We start from the raw sequence: 18,577 nt of genomic DNA on the forward strand, positions 1-18,577 counted from the left end.
CTTTGCGTGAGCAATCGAGTAGCATTGTCCACACAGATGTGGCAAATATTGCACGAAGAAAATCGACCCCGCAGAGGAAGATTAAAAAGTTTTTCGATGGTTTTGAACTGAAGAAAAAAAAAGCTGATTATTAGTTTGGAGATTTTTTTACTACCAAATGACGAAGAAAGAAAATATTAGTATAGAAATTAAAAACTAAAACAATTTGATCTACTACTATTAATCTGTCATCAATAATATTTCAATAGACAATTACAGAGAAATATAAAAATAAGAATGATTATACAATAATGGAAGAATCAATAAGGAAAAAAAAGGGACAGAATTCAATAATCAACTAAAATAGACAGGATATTTCTTGTTATTCCAAGCCTGCAGGATGGATCCATCTTGTCCAACTGCAACATTGCAATTGACATGCATCTTATGACGCTTACTGTTCCATGTAGTAACCTTGAATCTTATCACCGACGTTATCTCCAAACGGAACACCACCGTCCCTTGTTGCCTAGCATCCATGAACTCCACCGTACACAACCGTCGTTGTCTTCGGTTCCTGGAAGAAAGGGTCCATCAATGGAGCCGACCCGATCTGTTGATCATTATAGAAAACCAACCCGACAATCGAGTTGTCATAGATTCCAATGTGTTGATTAGAGTTCCTATCCGTGACATTGAACGATATCAAAGCATTCTCGAACCCCGAAGGTTGAACCAAACCGGGAACCATGAAATCCACGATGTGGAACCTCGGTCGGTGAGGGCGTAAACTAAGCCATAAAACGAACAACACAATTCCAACAAGCAAAACAAGAGACAAGAACATGGTACATAGTATTTTGATGACTCTCTTAGCGAAGCTTTCGCGAACTCGATGCGCATAGTAGCGGGCGGTGTGGTGGCGCTTGAGCGGTTGTTGGGGTTGAGGGTTTTATTGAGCCTGGTAGTCTTGTAGGGTGTATCGAATCGGCAAGCTGTCAGAACCGCCACTAATGAGTGTTCTAAATCGATAATATTTGCTTGTCTATTCTTCGATCTTATGGATTTATTTCTGTTGATTTGATTGTGTTATGCTTGTTTTTGTGTTGTATCTCGAAATTAGCAGTAAAACTGGTGTATTATGTATTTTTATTATTATTTGGTAACGCCTAGAGACATTGGCACGATTTTGTGCATGACATAGTCTGACGTGGCAGTTTCTAGAAGGTTCAGTCAACAACAGTTTTCTAGAAGATATTGTCAGTGCCTTTTGGAAGGTGGACGGACATAAATATCTTAGGAGATTTATTTTTAATTTTAAAGTTTGAATTTGAAAAAACATTTGGAATTATCTTTAGGATTGTTTTTATTTTAATTTATATGTTTATCTCTAGGATTTTAGAGGCTATAAATACCTTTTGAGGTAAGCCTAAACACAACTCATATTTCACTCTTCTTTTTATTTATAGTTTAATAAAGTTATTTCTTTTCTTTTCAAGTTTTCATTTTTATTTTATTTTAAGTTTTATTTTTAATCATGTTAAGTATGACTTTTGTCATGCTTAGCTAATTTTCTCATAAACCGATAGCTTAAGCGATAACTCAATTCCAACGTGAGAATTGAAAAGCACTTGAATAACTTCGGAATATCTCTCTCAATCTCTGTGCTTATTTTCAAAATCAAAATAGTTTTCGAAATCAAAGATCGAATTAGGTCAAGATGTTGTTGCGATTAAATGTATGGAATTAAAGATCGGCTTATTGAAAGCACATTCGACTTCCTGGAAACACACTTGGCGAGATTGTCTTGTTAAGAGGGAATTTAGATCGGAATTAGTAGTTATTGAAACAATAATCCGAGTCGATCTTCACGAACATAAATTATTATTGATCTACGACAATTGATGTTGATCAGATCAATTTTCGAAGTCGGAATCAAATATTACCTTGAGGTTGTTTTTACCATAAATATTTTTCAACTTTACAATCTTTATTTTATTTATTTTTGCTTTAAATCGCTTCTTATTATTTAATCTTTTTTACCAGAATAATCCCTTTTTATCTATTGCATATCTCCTGATCAAGTCAATTCAAACATTATTTGGAGTTGACTTTTATGTAAAATTATTTCGTATTTTTATCTCCATAATTGACCCAGCTACATCGTGTACGCTTATCTTAGATTGACATATAACGAACATAATCACCTAATAAAATGAATTCGAACACAACATTCAACAAATACACTTAATATAGAACTTACATAAGTTGATATTTCACATACACAACTGCAATACAAACAACATATATATTGTCGATTATTATGCTTATCAAATAAATTAACTACACATATAACTTAAAAACAATACAAATACAAGTGGTTGTCATTATACAAATAAAACGTCTTATCAACTGTTTAAAATATAATGTCATTCATATATCGATAATCATATATTCAATGATATCAAAAACAATTGTACTTGATAACATAAAAAATCCAAAATAACAACAGTTTACAGTAATCAATGATATGTATTTTTGTTAAAAATTAGTTTTAATTTTTTTTTAATTTTATAATTTTATGTTTGTGACTAAAATTTTAAAAATTTTAAATTCAACTCTTAATATAAAATTTTACATCCGTAGCAGCCGGTAATAAAATCGGTTAAAAATACTGAAAGAGAACCAATAAACAAAGAAAATCATACATAACAAACAAAAAAAACAATAGACAAAGAGAGTAACCGTAGAAATCGAAAAATGCAAGAAATCTTCACCAATTAGATCATCACGCCAATCCATCTGTTACTATAAATAAAACAAAATGCTAGCAATTTTCATTTTTCTTTATAAATTATTCCACTTTGAGTGTAATACCAACTCATCATATGAATACAAAAACCCTCTGCAAAGTTACAAATCCTATTTCTTGATTTGCATGTTTTGATCACATTCTATTCTTCTTCACACCGTTTTTAATGGTGTTCTCAATCTCTCCTGATATATAAAGTCGGCTCATTTGCAGCAGAAATCAATTAAATCACGAGATTTGTTTGAGTTTAAAGAATAGTTAATTCGCGATCTTTGAAGATTCTGACTGTATCTTAAAGAGTGTCTCTGTTTTCTTTTTCTGATTCTTCTCTCCCAATCAGATGATTTGATTAAAGATTTCAAGAGTTCCCCATGGAGTACGCAGTTGTTTGGCGCTCTCTACAGTCCTAATTCCACCCTTCTTTCATCGTTTTCTTCTCTTTCTTTTTATCTTTGCTTCATTTTCCGAACAATGTTGAACCTGACGGAAGATCCAAAGCTGGTGAGTTGAATCTCTCTGGGTTTTCTTCAAATATCTCATGTCTTTTGATCTCCTTTTCCTTGTTACTGTTTAATTGATTTTCATCACCAAGTGTCTTAATTTGATTTTGGGGTTCTTGATTTGGTGATAGGACTCAACATCTTCCAACGAGATATCCATACAAAATATATCAGTTTCCGATCATATCAATGGCTTTCAATACACAGCCGATAATAAATCCGATAGCTTTGTTCTCGACTTGGAAGGTTTCTCTCATGGAGGATCCAATAAAGAAATCACTCAGAATTCAAGATTTACAGTGAGTTTTCCCCTTTTTTCATGATTTTTTGTGGGAACAAGTTCAAAACATTTATTTCTGAATGACACGTGTTTACATCTCAATGACACTGTTTCATGCAAGTCCAGAAAATTTCAGTTTTTTTTCCTTCTTAATTTGCAGAGAAGTCTTTCTCGTAAAGGGTCTCAGAGTGGAGGGGATAAGAAGATTATAAGTTACAGTTGTACAAATTCATATTGTAAATCCTCTCTCAATGATAAAGATGCTTTTGTTGCCACCTCCCCGAGAGGTACAGACTTTTAGCATTAATTGCTTAAATTTTATCACATGCTGCTGGTTTTTTTACTTTTCCCAGGGAAATTTTCCCAGAAAAATTAAAAAAGGGGAACATTTTGGCTCTATTTTTACCCAGTTTAGTGGTTTAGACCATGCGCTTTTTCTTCATTTATAGTTAAATTCCTTGCAGGACTTGAATTTAACTCGTTAACTATGTAGAACAGTTCGTTTGTAGTATTTAGCTACGTTATTCGGACTCGAGTGTGTGCCGGAATTTATCCTGTTTCCCTTGGATGCATGTTCTCATGTTTTATGGCAAATTTCCTGTTTCCATAGTTTATTTTGTAAGATTTGGCCTGGAATTATTGAACTGCAACTTCTCTGGTAGGGTCTAGCACGGCTGAAAAGCCGGTGACGGCCACTGTAGTGTCAACTGATATGGCCAAAAATCCGCTAGTTCATCATCAGATCACCATTACAACTGGCAATACCACCGCTGCAACCGAGAGCAGATTCAATCTCCGGAGAAACAATTCCCGACGATATGCTTCCCCATGGATTTTCGATCCCAAAAGGATTATCTTTCTCTTTACCACACTGTAAGTTTCCTAACCCTATCACGGAATATTCCCATTTCATCTGCGAAGGTTTTGATGATATTGAAAGGAAAAACCTTTTCGGGTTCTTTTGACAGATCGAGCATAGGAACGATTTTGCTGATATATTTCACATTGTCGATTTACAAAACGAATGGAGATGGGGATGCTTTCGATTAGGACGTAGCCGGGGACTGTACTCACCAACTTACTGCTAACTAAAAGCAACATTGCAGCATGACATACACATGGCAGCTGAAACCGAAAACCGATGGGAGTGATTGAGAATGAAAAGGAAGGTTGAAGAAAAAGGACAAAAGGGAAAGCTGATATGAACCTTCCATTAAAGATAGCTTCATGAGTAGAGAGTTATTAAAAAGGTCAAACTTTGGAGATGAGGACAAGTACATAACTCCACTGTGACAAAGATGTGGAATCTTTCCCTTTTAATATGTATGTGTGTGTGTGTATGCATGTAGGAGATGGAAAAATGATGATTTGTTAAACTTTTTTGTGCGTTATGGTTTGTCACGTGGATGAAATGGAGGGTTCAAAAAGTTTCTTCTGTGCCTATTCTCTCCATAGTTGACATGAATGAAGTTCATAAAGGAGACACTAAGACTAAAGTCAACAAACAACCTTGAGATCAAAGTTGGATGCGAGTTTACCACGAAAATTAGTGGGGGAAAAACAGTCCCAGATATAATCAAACAGGGTAAAAATATTTTTAGACTTTGATAAAATAATACTTTATCAAAAATAAGACTTAATAGGAAAATGATTTTCCATTGGCAGGTGGGCTCTAATTGCTGGAAGAATACCTGGTAGAACAGCTGAGGAAATTGAATAGTATTGGAATACCAGGTATTCGATGAGCGAATGAAGAGAAAAGGGAGAAATATTCGTTATTTCAAGAGAATCGGTGCCGATTATAGCCGATGGAGCAACGATGAGCGAGTGAAGAAGACGATAATGCATTCAACTACATTAGAAAACTGAGATTTGCCTGTTCTTTGTTATGTCTTCAAGCAAAGTGATGTGTATGATATGTCTTGTTAACACAGACGATTCCAACCACTTGGATTCAGAGATATAGTCGAAACTCGTAACTCAAACCGATTGAATCTTCGACTATGATCCAATAGGTTGGATTAGACAATTTGATAGCTTCCTTTTCTAATGTTCAAACATTAATTTCATGCAAAGTTAAACTAAAAGGTTGGTTTATATAACTACAGAATTTGAAGGTTAATGGTCCAATCGGTTGAACCGATGTGACTTTTCACTCCATGATTTTGCAACAGCAAAAATCAATGCAAACAAGTTGGTTCAAATTAAACGACGGTTTGCCTGCATAAATTAAGCAGAACAAAGACAAATATCATAACTTTGAATTTTTTTTATTAAAAAAACTCAAGATGAAGTTTTGTAAGGGTGTAAATGGATAAAACATTCCATGAATTGTTCGTTTGTATTATTTATTAAGTTAAATAGACGAGTACAAATAATTTTTTTGTGTTCATTTAATAAACTAATGAACATGAATATAAATCAATTTGTTTATAATCAGTTCTCCTTTTCCTTTTCTTTTACATTTTAAATATTTGTAAAGGTAATGACTAAATTGAATACAAGGTGAACTTTGAAGTTCAAACTATAAAGTTTATATAGCTTAAGGACAAGTGGAATAATTTCATCAGGGCTTGCAAATCAAAGATTAAAAAGAGTGTTGGTTGACGAGGGAACTCAAACCATATAAGCGAACATGTTCACAAGCAATAAATGAATATGTTAGCGAAAATATAAATGAACATATTCACGAATATTAAACAAAACATGTTTGCAAACGTTAAATGAACCGAACACGAACACCTTCAAAAATAAACAAATAAATATGAACACAATATTAAAATTTTAAATGAATATGAACCGAACATGAATACCTTAAAAGATAAACAAACGAACACGAACACAATCTTATTCTTTCAAGCCTGTTCATTTACACCCCTAAGGGTTTGCTTTGGCTCCAATTGGAACCTGGTTTAAGGAAGTGCAGATAAAATCAGATGCTTCAAGCAAGACATCATTAATCCAACCAAAAGGCTTAAGGGGCCAAAAGTAACAATTTAATGGAAGCACAATGTACCAACTTGTGCAATCATGTGTCAAACAGAATCATAGAGAATCCAGCTAATAGTTTAGCTTGATTGCAATGAAGACCAACTTTAAAGGCAATTACTAAATACTTGCTAGTCCACCTATAGACATTATTAGTTGCATGTTCTAGTGAAATCACCCAAGGCCAGGAACACAAATGATCAGAGAGAAAACTACAAAATATGCAGAGTAAACATTAGCATTTTGAAGATCTTATGGTAGTTATGCAATCTACTTGAAGACCAGCTTATATTCCCTTAGACTTATACGTTGCTCTGCTTGTAAAGCTTGGTGTCAAGCACTTGCTTCCCACACATCGCACATACGCCTGCACAGCACACAACGACTATCAGAGGCCACATGCACACAAAAAAAAAAAACAGATAATAACCAAATGACCAAGTTGTAGAGCATCAAGCTATTGATTTACCAGACCTTTTGAATAAGCACAAGTATGACAGTACTTGGCATCTTGATGCACTTGCTGCTTACATATGATACACTTGGTATTTCCATAAGGGGTCCATCTGCAAGCAATGGATTCCAAATCCAAATCATGAAATCTGAAAAAAATGCATTTTTGCCATGTATTTGGAGCCCTCCATTACTTTTTCATCCATTAATATCCAATAGACCAATACAATATTTAATCACCATTAATATAAGGGTTTTACACATTTGAATGGCGATGATCAATCAATTGGATATTAGTGGATGAAAAAGTAATGAACTGGATCCAAACCCATTCGGTGAATTCTAGAAGGTCATATACTTCATATCCAATAGCAGCTAAAATCCTAAACACTAGGATATGTTCTTGACCAATACCTTCAGTAATTAAAGAGAACCCTAGAAAACTTATGCTTGGAAGAATCAATGATAATTTACAGCAATAATCAAGTAATTCCCTAAAGAAATAAACTTATCAACAAGTATAGCTAAGAATTCTACCCAATTTTAACGAAATTTAAAATTTCGTCATGTTTTGTAAATTAGTAAATAAAAATTTTGTAAGACTGAAATAGGAGATGGAGAAAAAAGAAACAGACCTGTGTTTTTTGGACAGGAGTTTATTCTCGTTGATTTTCCGGCCACCGCTTTCGTTGGTGTTGCTGGCGCCTTGCTTCCACTTATCTGGCACGATCACCTTCGATAGCTTCTTCTGGCCTACAAATTAAATTGATCTCACACATCAGTTTCTTTTTCTTTAAAATTTTCAGAGATTACACCAAATTGATCTGGAAATCAGTTACAATTGCAGAGCTAGAAAACTTACACTTGTCGCACACCATTGGAGTTAATTGTTTTTCTCTGCAAAATTTCCCCCTTTCAGTATTTCGAAATCGGAACCCTAAGAATTATCGTTGACGTTTCATTTAAGGGTAAAGTTTACAGATGTCATTAAACTATGCTAAAATTAACTTTTTGGCTACTAAACTTTAAAATATATAAAATAAACATGAAACTTTTTATTTTACTACAAAATGAACACTTCTAGCAGATCCCGTTGGAGCTTTTTACCTCGAAGGGTCCAAGTTGCATTGCTAGTGTCCTTGAAAATCCCCTCTATATGGATAGCATCATCGCTTCACGACACAGAATCTCCCACGCTAAGATATGTATCGAGGTTCTCCATATTTTAAAATTCTTTCGTTGTATAGATGTGGTCTTTAGTAGTGGTTCTATGGTTCCTATCGGTACGTTTGTTCCATGGCTTCCCGCTAGATGCTTTAATTGTTGAACGTTTTCGTATTCTGAGGGACTTTCCTGAATAGGGAGGGGGGACAAGGGCAGAGTCTGGAAACTTAAGCAGTTAGAGTTTGTTGCTTCTCTTGAGAGTAATTCTGTGCAGCTCAGTAATTCTTGTACAAATGTAGTTAGAGTTTTATTGATATCCAGTACATATCAATAAAAGAAAACTAGTTTGATAGTTTAAAGTATGAGTAAATCAAAGAAATAATCAACTAGATAAATAAAATAATATATTGACTAACTAAATAAAATAAATAGCAATCTGATATTGATATTGTTAATACTGATAAAAATATATAAAAAAAAGTAAGAGAAAATTAGTACAAGAAAGGAAAAAGAGATATATCCATTAGTTGGTTCACTGATCAAGGATATTTATATTGTATTATTATGTATGAATTCGAATCTCGTCATTTATTTTAAAAATATAATTATCTCTCTATTTAATTAAAAAATATATTTATAATAAATAATAATTCAAATTAATCTATTTGTAGAATAATTTATGTTTAAACTTGGGAGGATAATAATAATAATTTAGATTATTGGGGGTCTAAAATCATTTTTGCAAAGGTGAACTGAGCCGGGCTGGGCAAGAACAAGCTAACTTAAAAATTCAGTCATACGTTAGTTAAATGGGGCCGGGCTTTGTTTCGGCTCCAAACTGGAGCGTCTTCTTCTACCGTCCAGTGTGTAATAGGTTCCAACTATATTGGATCAATTTTAGGTTGTCTTACATTTAATGGATACTTCATCCATATTTATTACATATAACACTGATTTTGTATATAACATCGAATTTATGTAACGGATTAATTAAATATTACTTTAATTAAAAAATCAAAAATAATAAAAAATATATAATATTTTTATACTTTCATATTATAAAATTCATATATGTAAATTTGAGATTTATTCTGATGTATAACTGACAAGGATCACCGTCCTAAAATTTTAATATAATATTGGAAATGTTTATACTTTAAAAGAGGAAATGAGATTTAGAAATAAAATGAACCCTAAAAGGCCTAGGGTGGGTCCTAAAGTTAGCTCCACCGAGCGATGAATCAATGGATGATCCGAAACTTTTGTGATCGACTGGCGCTATTGATAAAACAATATAATTTTTGTACTTGTTCATTAAATATGATTGGTACGTACGTATATGTATTGTATAGTAAATGCGTCTGATTAAAGAAATTAATACACGAAGATAGTTAGTGGAACAAATTCATTATATTCACTCTCCTTTTCCAACACAAACTCGTTTTAGTAGGGAGAAAAAAATGGAATTGCTAGATCTTTTCATCACAGGTTTTACATTCATCTTCCTCCATCTATGGTGGCGCCACTGGTCAGCCACCGGTGGAGCACCCAAGAACCTCCCACCGGGGCCGCCTGGCTGGCCACTTGTCGGGAACCTGATTCAAATCATCCTCCAACGACGACATTTCATTTTCATAGTACGTGAGTTACGTAAACTATATGGTCCGATCTTCACCATGCAGATGGGGCAACGCACAATGGTGATTGTTACGGACTCCAGGCTTATCCATGAAGCCCTAGTTCAAAGAGGTCCCGTTTTTGCCTCACGGCGACCGGGCTCACCGATCCGGCTCGTGTTCAGCGTCGGCAAATGCGCCATCAACTCGGCCGAATACGGACCTCTGTGGCGAACCCTGAGGAAGAACTTTGTGACCGAGATGATAACACCTGCGAGGGTGAAACAATGCAGCTGGATCCGGAAATGGGCAGTGGGCAGTGGAAAATCACATGAAGAGAATCAAATGCGATGCTTTCCACACCGGTTCCGTCGAGGTGATGAGCAATTGTAGGCTCACTATATGTAGCATCTTAATCTGTTTATGTTTCGGTGCAAAGATCTCCGAGCAACATATTAAGAAAATCGAAAGCATATTGAAAGATGTAGTGATCTGATAACATCGCCGCAGCTACCGGATTTCTTGCCGATTCTAACTCCGTTGTTTCACCGGAAAATAAAAGAAGCTAAGGCACTAAGGAAGAAGCAGTTGGAGTGTTTGTGCCCATTGATAAAAAACAGAAGAGCTTTTGTAGAGAATGGTGAAAACCCTAACCAAGAAACGTTGAGTCCCATCGGTGCATCCTATATAGACTCGCTGTTTCGACTCGAACCAGAGACCTGAGGTTCGTTGGGTGATGAAGAGCATGTTACTCTATGTTCCGAGGTGAATAGTGACGGCACCGATACATCTGCGACAACCGTGGAATGGGACATGCTTCACTTGGTGACCAATCAAGGAATCCAAGAGAAATTGTACCAAGAAATACTTGATTGCGTAGGTAAAAATGGGGATATCAAAGAAGAAGATGTGGAAAAAATGACATATCTTGAAGCTGTGATTAAAGAAACATTCAGGCGACAACCCTCCGAGTCATTTTCTTTTATCTCATGCAACTATAAAGGACACCGAGCTCGGCGGCTAAACGATTCTGGCAGGGGTCCATGTTGAGTTCTACACTGCGTGGATCACCGAGAATCCGGATATATGGTCGGATCCAGGAGAGTTCCGACCCGAAAGATTCACGGAAGGTGATGGGTTTGACGTCGACATGACCGGGACTCGAGCCGCAAAGATGTTACCATTTGGGGCAGGGCGACGGATTTTTCCGGCTTGTAATCTAGGCGTTTTACACATAAAATTGATGCTCGCAAAGATGGTTCAAGCTTTTAAGTGGCTGCCGGTAACGGATTCTCCGCCGGACATGGCCGAGACTTATGCTTTCACTGTTGTGACGAAGAACCCTCTCAAGGCTGTCATCTTGCCTCGGCAAGGAATTGAAGCTTGAAGAACTCACCTATCTACGTTAATTAGCAAGACTTTCTATGTTATGGTTTCTTGGGTGCTTAGTGATGTATTTCAGGTTTGATTTTAATAATCCCTAATTATTTTTATCTTCTTCTTCTAAATTACAAAAACTGTACACTTATATTAAACTTACTGATAAATAGATATCATTTTCTTAGATAATTGAAAATAGATGTTATTTCTCTAAGAAATTTCGAGTCTCATAACAATCCTAATATATGAAATAATACACATACAATAGTTTGCATGTATTGATTGATGACCAAACATGTGGCTGGAGCCAATTCCATAACAATGAGAAGGATGAATAGCTATTGGGTCATTGCACCCATTTGATTGGAACTTTAATGTAATAAAGAATAAACACGAGTGTGGATCCGCTGCTTGTTTCAGTCTGGAATTTTGCGCATGTTAAACAGCAGCCTGCCATTAACATACTGGCCTTCTTTAATGCGAGTAGAAGCTCTACTTTGTTGCGAAAACAATTAGAGCATTAACTCCATCGAAGAAAGGAGCTGTTGTTATCTGGGCAAAGTATATACTTGCTTTAGATGCTCTTGGAGACCAAATGCATAACGATAACATGTTTATAATATTACGAGTTACGCAAAAGATAATAAATAAACAAATGATCTTACATTGATACATAAATTAGTTTGTAGTATTACTTGAAAATTTAGTGATGGAGTTGAGAATAGTAGTAATTCAGCGATTTCAAGTGATAAGGTGGATGAAGGTAATAAATGTAGGGTCAGAATGCAGAAGAAAAATGGAAGCAGTAGCATTCACAATTTGCTTTGATCTGTAGCCAACTGCTACCTGCCATCGCTGTTAATGATCTGCCAAAAACAAACAACTCAACCACTAAAACAAGCAAATGTACAGACTGTCTCTCAGCATTGCCCATTCTTCGGGACTACAGAAAATCAGTTCATATATGTCTGCCTATGTTTACTGTCTCACATAAAATATTATCAGCCCTAATGGGTATGTGTAAGATTTGATTTTTGGACATGTTAGATCATAATTAAGATTCAAAGTTGTGTTTTTTCTTTTTGAAATTTAAATTTAATATTAATTATACCTAAAGGAGAGGAAAAAGAAAAGATCTTTAGAAAAAAGAAGAAGAGTTCTCCTAGTAGATCTAAAACCTATGATGTGAAGAGATATGAAAAACAATATATAATTAAGTCTCGTGTTAAAAGTTAAACTAACATAAAATTTTGATTAATATGATACTTTTTATCACATAAAATAATTCTTTTTCTAAAAGACGTGTATAATAAAATGTGCAATGTCACTGTTTTAAAATTTTAGTAACCTTTGTTTTCAAATGAAAGTAATAGTATACTCTATCACCCTCATAAGCCGTTCTTCTCCCTCTTTGAAGCACGGGATGTGATATCTTTATCACTTAATCTTGTGATACTCTTGTCATATGTTTGCATTTACATTTAGTTTATTTTATCTATCTTATTCACTAAAACGTTTGTATAATATTAGATAATTTGAATTAAATCAAATTTAGATAACAAGTAAAGGAAATTGACGTTTTTACCCAAAAATCACTCAAAAAATCAATATTTACTTGTCAGACACTCATTGATCAAATTTTACCGATCTAACACTCATTTGATAACATGGACGGAAGGCATAGATCATCAAGCGCTTCTTCCCTGGGTTTTCGTCCAAGCTGGCGCCAGGTAAATCGCGAATCACCATCCGCGCCTTCCCTGGGTTTTCGTCCGAGTCGAAGAGTTCAAACGCTATATAAGTTAACAGAAATACTGTTGTTGGAAATTTGTACTGAAGTAAGGATAGTCTTCTAGTACTTCTAACATGAACATTCCTTGAAATTTTAGTGATCAGCTCCTCAAGAGTGATGTTTCTCTTTAAGAATATTCTGACAAAATTTTTTATGCGAAGACAATGCTGGTTTCATCTTCCCAAAATTCTCCATCATAGTAAACAATAATTGAAATACGCTTCATTTTGAGAGTTTGAAAGATTGAGAGTCTTATATCTGCAAAAATAATAGCTGAAATACGCCTAATTGAATAAATAATATACGAATTAAAATATAAACTAATGCTAAAAAATAAAAATTCACAGTAAATTAAGTAACACAATTTAATATTGTTATCGTATCTGCAAAATATCTCAAGAGTTGATCTCGCCTTCCATTTTACAACTGCAAAAAGAAATACAAAAAAATAGTACAAAAAAATTTGGTCAAATAATTAGATATAAAATAAATATAATATAATAAAAAATATACTTTTTAAGAACTATAATAAAATCTACTTAGTTTGATAGAAGGAATTGATAGAAAGAAGAATGTGAAAGTAATTTCAGTGTAGTTTGATGTTTGCATTCGAGGGTATTTATAGGGGAGGATGATGTGTGAGTCGCTGAACCTCGAGTAATAATGGAGTACCCAATAATTCAAGGTGAATAATGTAAGGCGCGGATGGTGATTTGCGCCTTCCGTCACGTGTCAGGTTTCCCACGAAGGTACGAATGGTGATTTGCGTTTTACCCGCATGGCACCAGTTCGGACGAAAACCCAAGAAAGGCACGCTTGATGATCCACGCCTTCCGTCCATGTCAGTAAATGGGTGTTAGATCAGTAAAATTTAATCAATAGGTGTGTGACAAATAATTATTAATTCTTTGGGTGATTTTTAGATAAAAACGCCAAGGAAATTATTATTTGATGGTGAGATTGATGTAATGTTGTTAGGTTAGTAAATGAGTAGACAGAAGGTAGGTGAAATAACTAAATTGGGGGCAGATTCAAAATGGGAAGTGATACGATATCTTAAAGTATTTAATACCGATTCGTGCCTTGGTTGGACCCATTGAATTTGTTGAATTATGAATGCATGAAACAACATTATACATTTGCACTATCACAATCAAATCACTGCCCAGTTTATAAGTATTTAGTTTTTCTTTATCTTAATTATATTTTAAACCGAAACATATATAACCAATAGGATGCTGAAAATGTTATCGGTTTGTTAAGTTTAGAGATGAAACGGAGGAAAATGGAGCTGAATGGTGCTGTGTGTTGAAGCAGGCGTATGGGAGTAGGAGCAGCAAAATGCATGAGGGTCGAACAAACAGGTGGGTTGGGTATTTTAATGCCCTGTTGCTCAAGTACCGTAAGTGTTTCGCTTCTATTCACTCGCAGGCCCATGCGGATCCTAACCACTGGAACAGCGGGTACTACGAGTACGGTCAAGGATCTGCTATGCAAACTAAAATTTTATGTTAAAAGAGTAAATTTTAACAGGGTAGATTATAAATAAAAAATATAAAAAACTATCAAATTTTTAAAAGGACAACGGTCCTATCAACCCCTCATTCACCCATAAGACATGGACTATGGAAGATATTGGGTACGGAAACTATTAACAACCTCAACAGCATCAGCAGCAAGAACTGGGAAATGATGCTAATAGAATGAAGTAAATCAAAACGTATTAAGATGAATTAATCTAGAGTTGTGGATACACACAACAAGCACCAATGACAAAATGGCCTTTTGTCTATGTACAACAAACTGAATCATCGTCATCATCTAGTCATTCACGGCTGAATCAATTAATTAGTTCACCTCGGGAATGCTTTGTAACACCGGCTTCCACGGCCGAGGCTGCTCCGCCTCGTAAAAATCCCCGTCGTGGCCGTTAACCAAATTGGCCAGGGCTTGTTCAAGTGTCAAGCCTTGCATTTCCACCTGCTGCGCCAATAGCTCCAGCTCCTTCTTCGAAATAGTTATCTTCATCTCTCTAGTAGACGTGTTTGCATCCCTCAGCAACCTCTCCTTCTCCGCCGTGCTCGTAACCCCTTCCCTTTCCCTGTAAATGGACACCAAAGATCCCCAGTCATCATCATTATCATTAACCCGAGATGCCTTTTGCCGCCTCATACAATTCCCCATGACTGGTATTTCTTTGTGCAGCAGAGCATTTGTAGCCCAGGTAGAAGAAGAGATTTTTAACATGGAATGGGTGACAGTATTTATAGAGAAAGTAACCGAGGTGGAAGGTCAGGCCGCCGTTCAAGGTGGGCCATTAAACACGTTAATCAAAGAATATAAATAAGTATACAAAACCAAATTTCTTCCAGATTTTTCACATTAATATGTGGAAAATTTCCCATATTTTTGTGTTCAATTTGTGGGTTGTGGACTTTGACCATCTAGGTGATTGCATGATGAATGTCCAGGTAAGTCATCAAAGTCAAAGAAGGATGGCCTGCGCCAGGGAATAAATTGCTTCCTTTCTTGTTTGTTTGTATGTTCGGTCTACGTTGCTTTTCTTGTTTAACTTTTGCATGCAACTACTTCATTAACCTGTAGCATATATAGATGGGTAAATTACAAATTTCAGTACCTAATTTTACCTTATTTCCTATTTTGGTCCTTACAATTTAAACATTTTCAGTTTAATAACCTAATTTTTAAATTATTTATATTTTGATCACTCTATCATTAAATATTAAAAGATATGATGATTTAGTTTAGTTTATTAATATTATACTTTAACATATAATATAATATTTTAACATTTGGTTGTGTTATATTCGTAGAATTTAGGATATTTTCAGTAAAGGCATATCAAATTCGTATTTAGGAGTACGAAATGAGTTTAGTAAAAAAATTAAGACTGATTGATTCTCATTAACAACAATCGGTGATGATCAAAATTTATGCATATAGGAAGAAAGCAAGAGGATGAAAAATGAAGAAGAAAATAAGAAAAATGGGAACTTAAATTTTATTTGGGTCGAAAATGACATCGTTTAGTATAAATTTGATGTTTTCAAAACAATAATGTTTTGATGTCATCTATCATGTTATAAAGTTGTTACTATTTAACGATACAGTGACCAAAATAAAAACAATTCAAAAAATTAATGATGAAATTTATTACTTAACCTATATATGTGTGTGCATGAGTTTTCATATATTATTAGAAAAGATGATAATAAATTTTCAACATAAACAACAAAATAAATATAAAGTGTTACTAAAAAAGTATATATTTATTAACCCCTAAATCAATAATTTAAAACAATTTCAAATTTGAATATCAAACTTGTTGACTTTAGTTATTTACCCCTAAAATGTTATAATATATGCATTTTCAAAACTCATAGCCCATACCGTTTTGGGGACTTTTTAGAAAGGTACCGTAGGAAAATTTTTCAAAATTTATTCTGAGATTGAATTCCAGTTCAATATTAATTAAAAAATTAATTATTTTATTAATAAGTTGGTTTAAGTGGTAAGTAACGTGATATTGTTTGAGCAAATTTCGAGTTGAATCTTTGTATGTGTTGAAAATTCCCGTTAAGAAACTCACGTACTAAAATCAGGTGTGTAATACGTATTAATCTGGATTAGTTAGAATATACCCCTAGAATTAAGAGGACAACCAAAAAGAAAATTTTTAGTTCCTTTTTATTATTACTTTCGCAATTTGTATTGGTTATTATATTTAAATATCGAACTATAACATATCATAATATCATGTTTTGCGAAAAAATATATATTTATATGTTACATAGGATTAGTTTAATTAATTTCTTGATACAACAATTAAAAAGAAGTTTCAAGAAGAAAAAACTTGTACGGCTTATACTTTTCCTGGTCAATTGATTTAAATTTCTCGCTTTGCATGGTATTTTAATGTTTACGTTACCCAACAAAAATGTTAAGTAAATTCATTTTTACATCATTTGAAAGGGTCGTATCGTTGGAAACATTCAATGGAATTGAATATTAAAGGTAAATTAATTGCACAGCCACACAACTTTAATAAATTTTCATTTTAATCACAGAGAGAAAGTTTACAATATAGTCACTGTTATTAAAAAAAATTGCATCATTTGATCACTCAAAAAAAATATTGTTTTATAAAATATAAATATTAAAAATATAAAATTAAGAGGGACCGGCAAATTAGTCTTGTATCACATTCACAAGTAAAATATTGTGCCGTGTCTGCTTAATTAAAACTTTTATCACAAAGGTAGGCTGGAAGAATATAATGTCTAATCCTTGTGTAAGGCATCATCCAATTCTACATCCATTCCGACACGGTTTCGGATCGATGCGGAGGCATCGCAACGTGATTTGCACTTGTTTTGCAGCTCCTTCAACCTGTTAAGGTCGAAGTTATGCTTCTTAAACAACCTCCTTTGCCTCGACAGAAAAAGCCTCTTCAACAGATCTTGATATGTGGGATCCCTGGAAGTAATCAGGAAGTAAGCATAACCTATGACTATGCAGGTGGCCGTGGTGAAAAATGCAATCGGTTCCATTACATCCCACGAGAATTCCCAAAAAGTTAGCCGGAAGAATAGTCCGACTTGTACCACTGCTAATCCTAGACCGCACCAAAGGATGCCTCGAACTAGCTTATGCGCTTGAACGTCGATTTCTTCCTTCTTCTCCTGCAGCCTCTTTAGCTCATCTCTTATAGGGTCATCATCTTCGGGAGACAAAGCAAGAGGTACTGCGCTTCTAATCAAATCCACCACCTATGCATGAAACAAATGCTTTAAATGCATTAATATAAAGAGACTAATGAGAGTGAAGCTCAAATGAGGGATAAGCACCTTATCGGGATGAAGATAAACCTTGTCGCGAAAAAGTACAACGCCTGCCTCATCGAGAACACGTGCAAGAGCGATGGCCTCGTCTAGAGACCTGGCAACGCCCATGCTCTGGCAGGCCTTCAATAACTCCGAGTAGCCAATCACTTCTTTTCCTTCCATCCCTAGTTTGGTCTTAAGCGGTTCCATGTTGACCAGCCTCATCAACTTCCTAGCCTCTGCGAATGTTACACTGTCCGCCCCTACTCCCGTCCTTTTGGTATCAAAGGTTGATACAGTAGCTCCCTCCAACAGCAGCGGGTTCCGTGGAGACAGTGGGAGTCTCTTCCCAACGGCAACAGACATGCCCTGCTTCAGAGCCTCGCACCACCACAGCCTCCTCCACATGTTTCAATATATCTCTCCATTTAAAAAATATTTCTAGGTGTATATATGTCTCGTTTTGGTATTCGAGTATGATAAACTCCTAAGATCTGTCGATCTTAACATACGGATCTAGCTTGTCCTTCCAATAAGAAAAACAGACAAAAATAAAAGAATCATCATTATTTTTCTGTAATAATAACATTAAAAACCATGAAAATGAAGCTGCACTTCACTTAAAATAAAAGGGTTCTTTCTTTTCTCCTCTCTAATGAATAAAAAAGAGAGGAAAAAGCAAGTTTTATTTGTTAATGCATAAACTTCCCTGCTTACGAAATTATGGATTTTGTTTAGGAGAATAAATTAAACAATTGCAGGTGACAAA

At 34.8% G+C, this 18,577-nt stretch overlaps 4 protein-coding genes and 2 pseudogenes across 4 annotated transcripts; 2 read left to right on the forward strand and 4 right to left on the reverse strand.

Moving 5' to 3' along the window:
- Positions 1–279: 279 nt before the first annotated feature.
- Positions 280–1,945, reverse strand: LOC120120023 (annotated as a pseudogene).
- A 1,317-nt stretch (positions 1,946–3,262) lies between these two features.
- Positions 3,263–4,741, forward strand: LOC120120024. The gene is made up of 5 exons (XM_039139784.1): positions 3,263–3,292; positions 3,423–3,590; positions 3,732–3,858; positions 4,234–4,444; positions 4,540–4,741. Exons 1-5 carry the CDS (start codon positions 3,263–3,265, stop codon positions 4,619–4,621), a joined length of 618 nt encoding a protein of 205 aa, XP_038995715.1. The 3' UTR covers positions 4,622–4,741.
- A 2,006-nt stretch (positions 4,742–6,747) lies between these two features.
- On the reverse strand, positions 6,748–7,973 carry LOC120119569 (cysteine-rich PDZ-binding protein-like). The gene is made up of 4 exons (XM_039139378.1): positions 7,875–7,973; positions 7,648–7,765; positions 7,034–7,125; positions 6,748–6,926 (listed from the first exon to the last, which is right to left on the reverse strand). The coding sequence occupies exons 1-4, from the start codon at positions 7,888–7,890 to the stop codon at positions 6,862–6,864; spliced, it is 291 nt and encodes a 96-aa protein (XP_038995309.1). The 5' UTR covers positions 7,891–7,973; the 3' UTR covers positions 6,748–6,861.
- Positions 7,974–9,636: 1,663 nt separating this feature from the next.
- Positions 9,637–11,246, forward strand: LOC120119869 (annotated as a pseudogene).
- A 3,341-nt stretch (positions 11,247–14,587) lies between these two features.
- On the reverse strand, positions 14,588–15,148 carry LOC120120025. The gene is made up of 2 exons (XM_039139785.1): positions 14,822–15,148; positions 14,588–14,659 (listed from the first exon to the last, which is right to left on the reverse strand). Exons 1-2 carry the CDS (start codon positions 15,146–15,148, stop codon positions 14,588–14,590), a joined length of 399 nt encoding a protein of 132 aa, XP_038995716.1.
- A 2,101-nt stretch (positions 15,149–17,249) lies between these two features.
- LOC120119570 (calcium uniporter protein 5, mitochondrial-like) lies at positions 17,250–18,234 on the reverse strand. Its single transcript, XM_039139379.1, has 2 exons — positions 17,833–18,234; positions 17,250–17,754 (listed from the first exon to the last, which is right to left on the reverse strand). Exons 1-2 carry the CDS (start codon positions 18,214–18,216, stop codon positions 17,266–17,268), a joined length of 873 nt encoding a protein of 290 aa, XP_038995310.1. The 5' UTR covers positions 18,217–18,234; the 3' UTR covers positions 17,250–17,265.
- Between the last annotated feature and the right edge of the window lie 343 nt (positions 18,235–18,577).

This window comes from Hibiscus syriacus, unplaced genomic scaffold (genome assembly GCF_006381635.1).
Source record: "Hibiscus syriacus cultivar Baekdansim isolate YM2019G1 unplaced genomic scaffold, ASM638163v2 tig00110332_pilon, whole genome shotgun sequence".
Lineage (NCBI taxonomy): Eukaryota > Viridiplantae > Streptophyta > Magnoliopsida > Malvales > Malvaceae > Hibiscus > Hibiscus syriacus.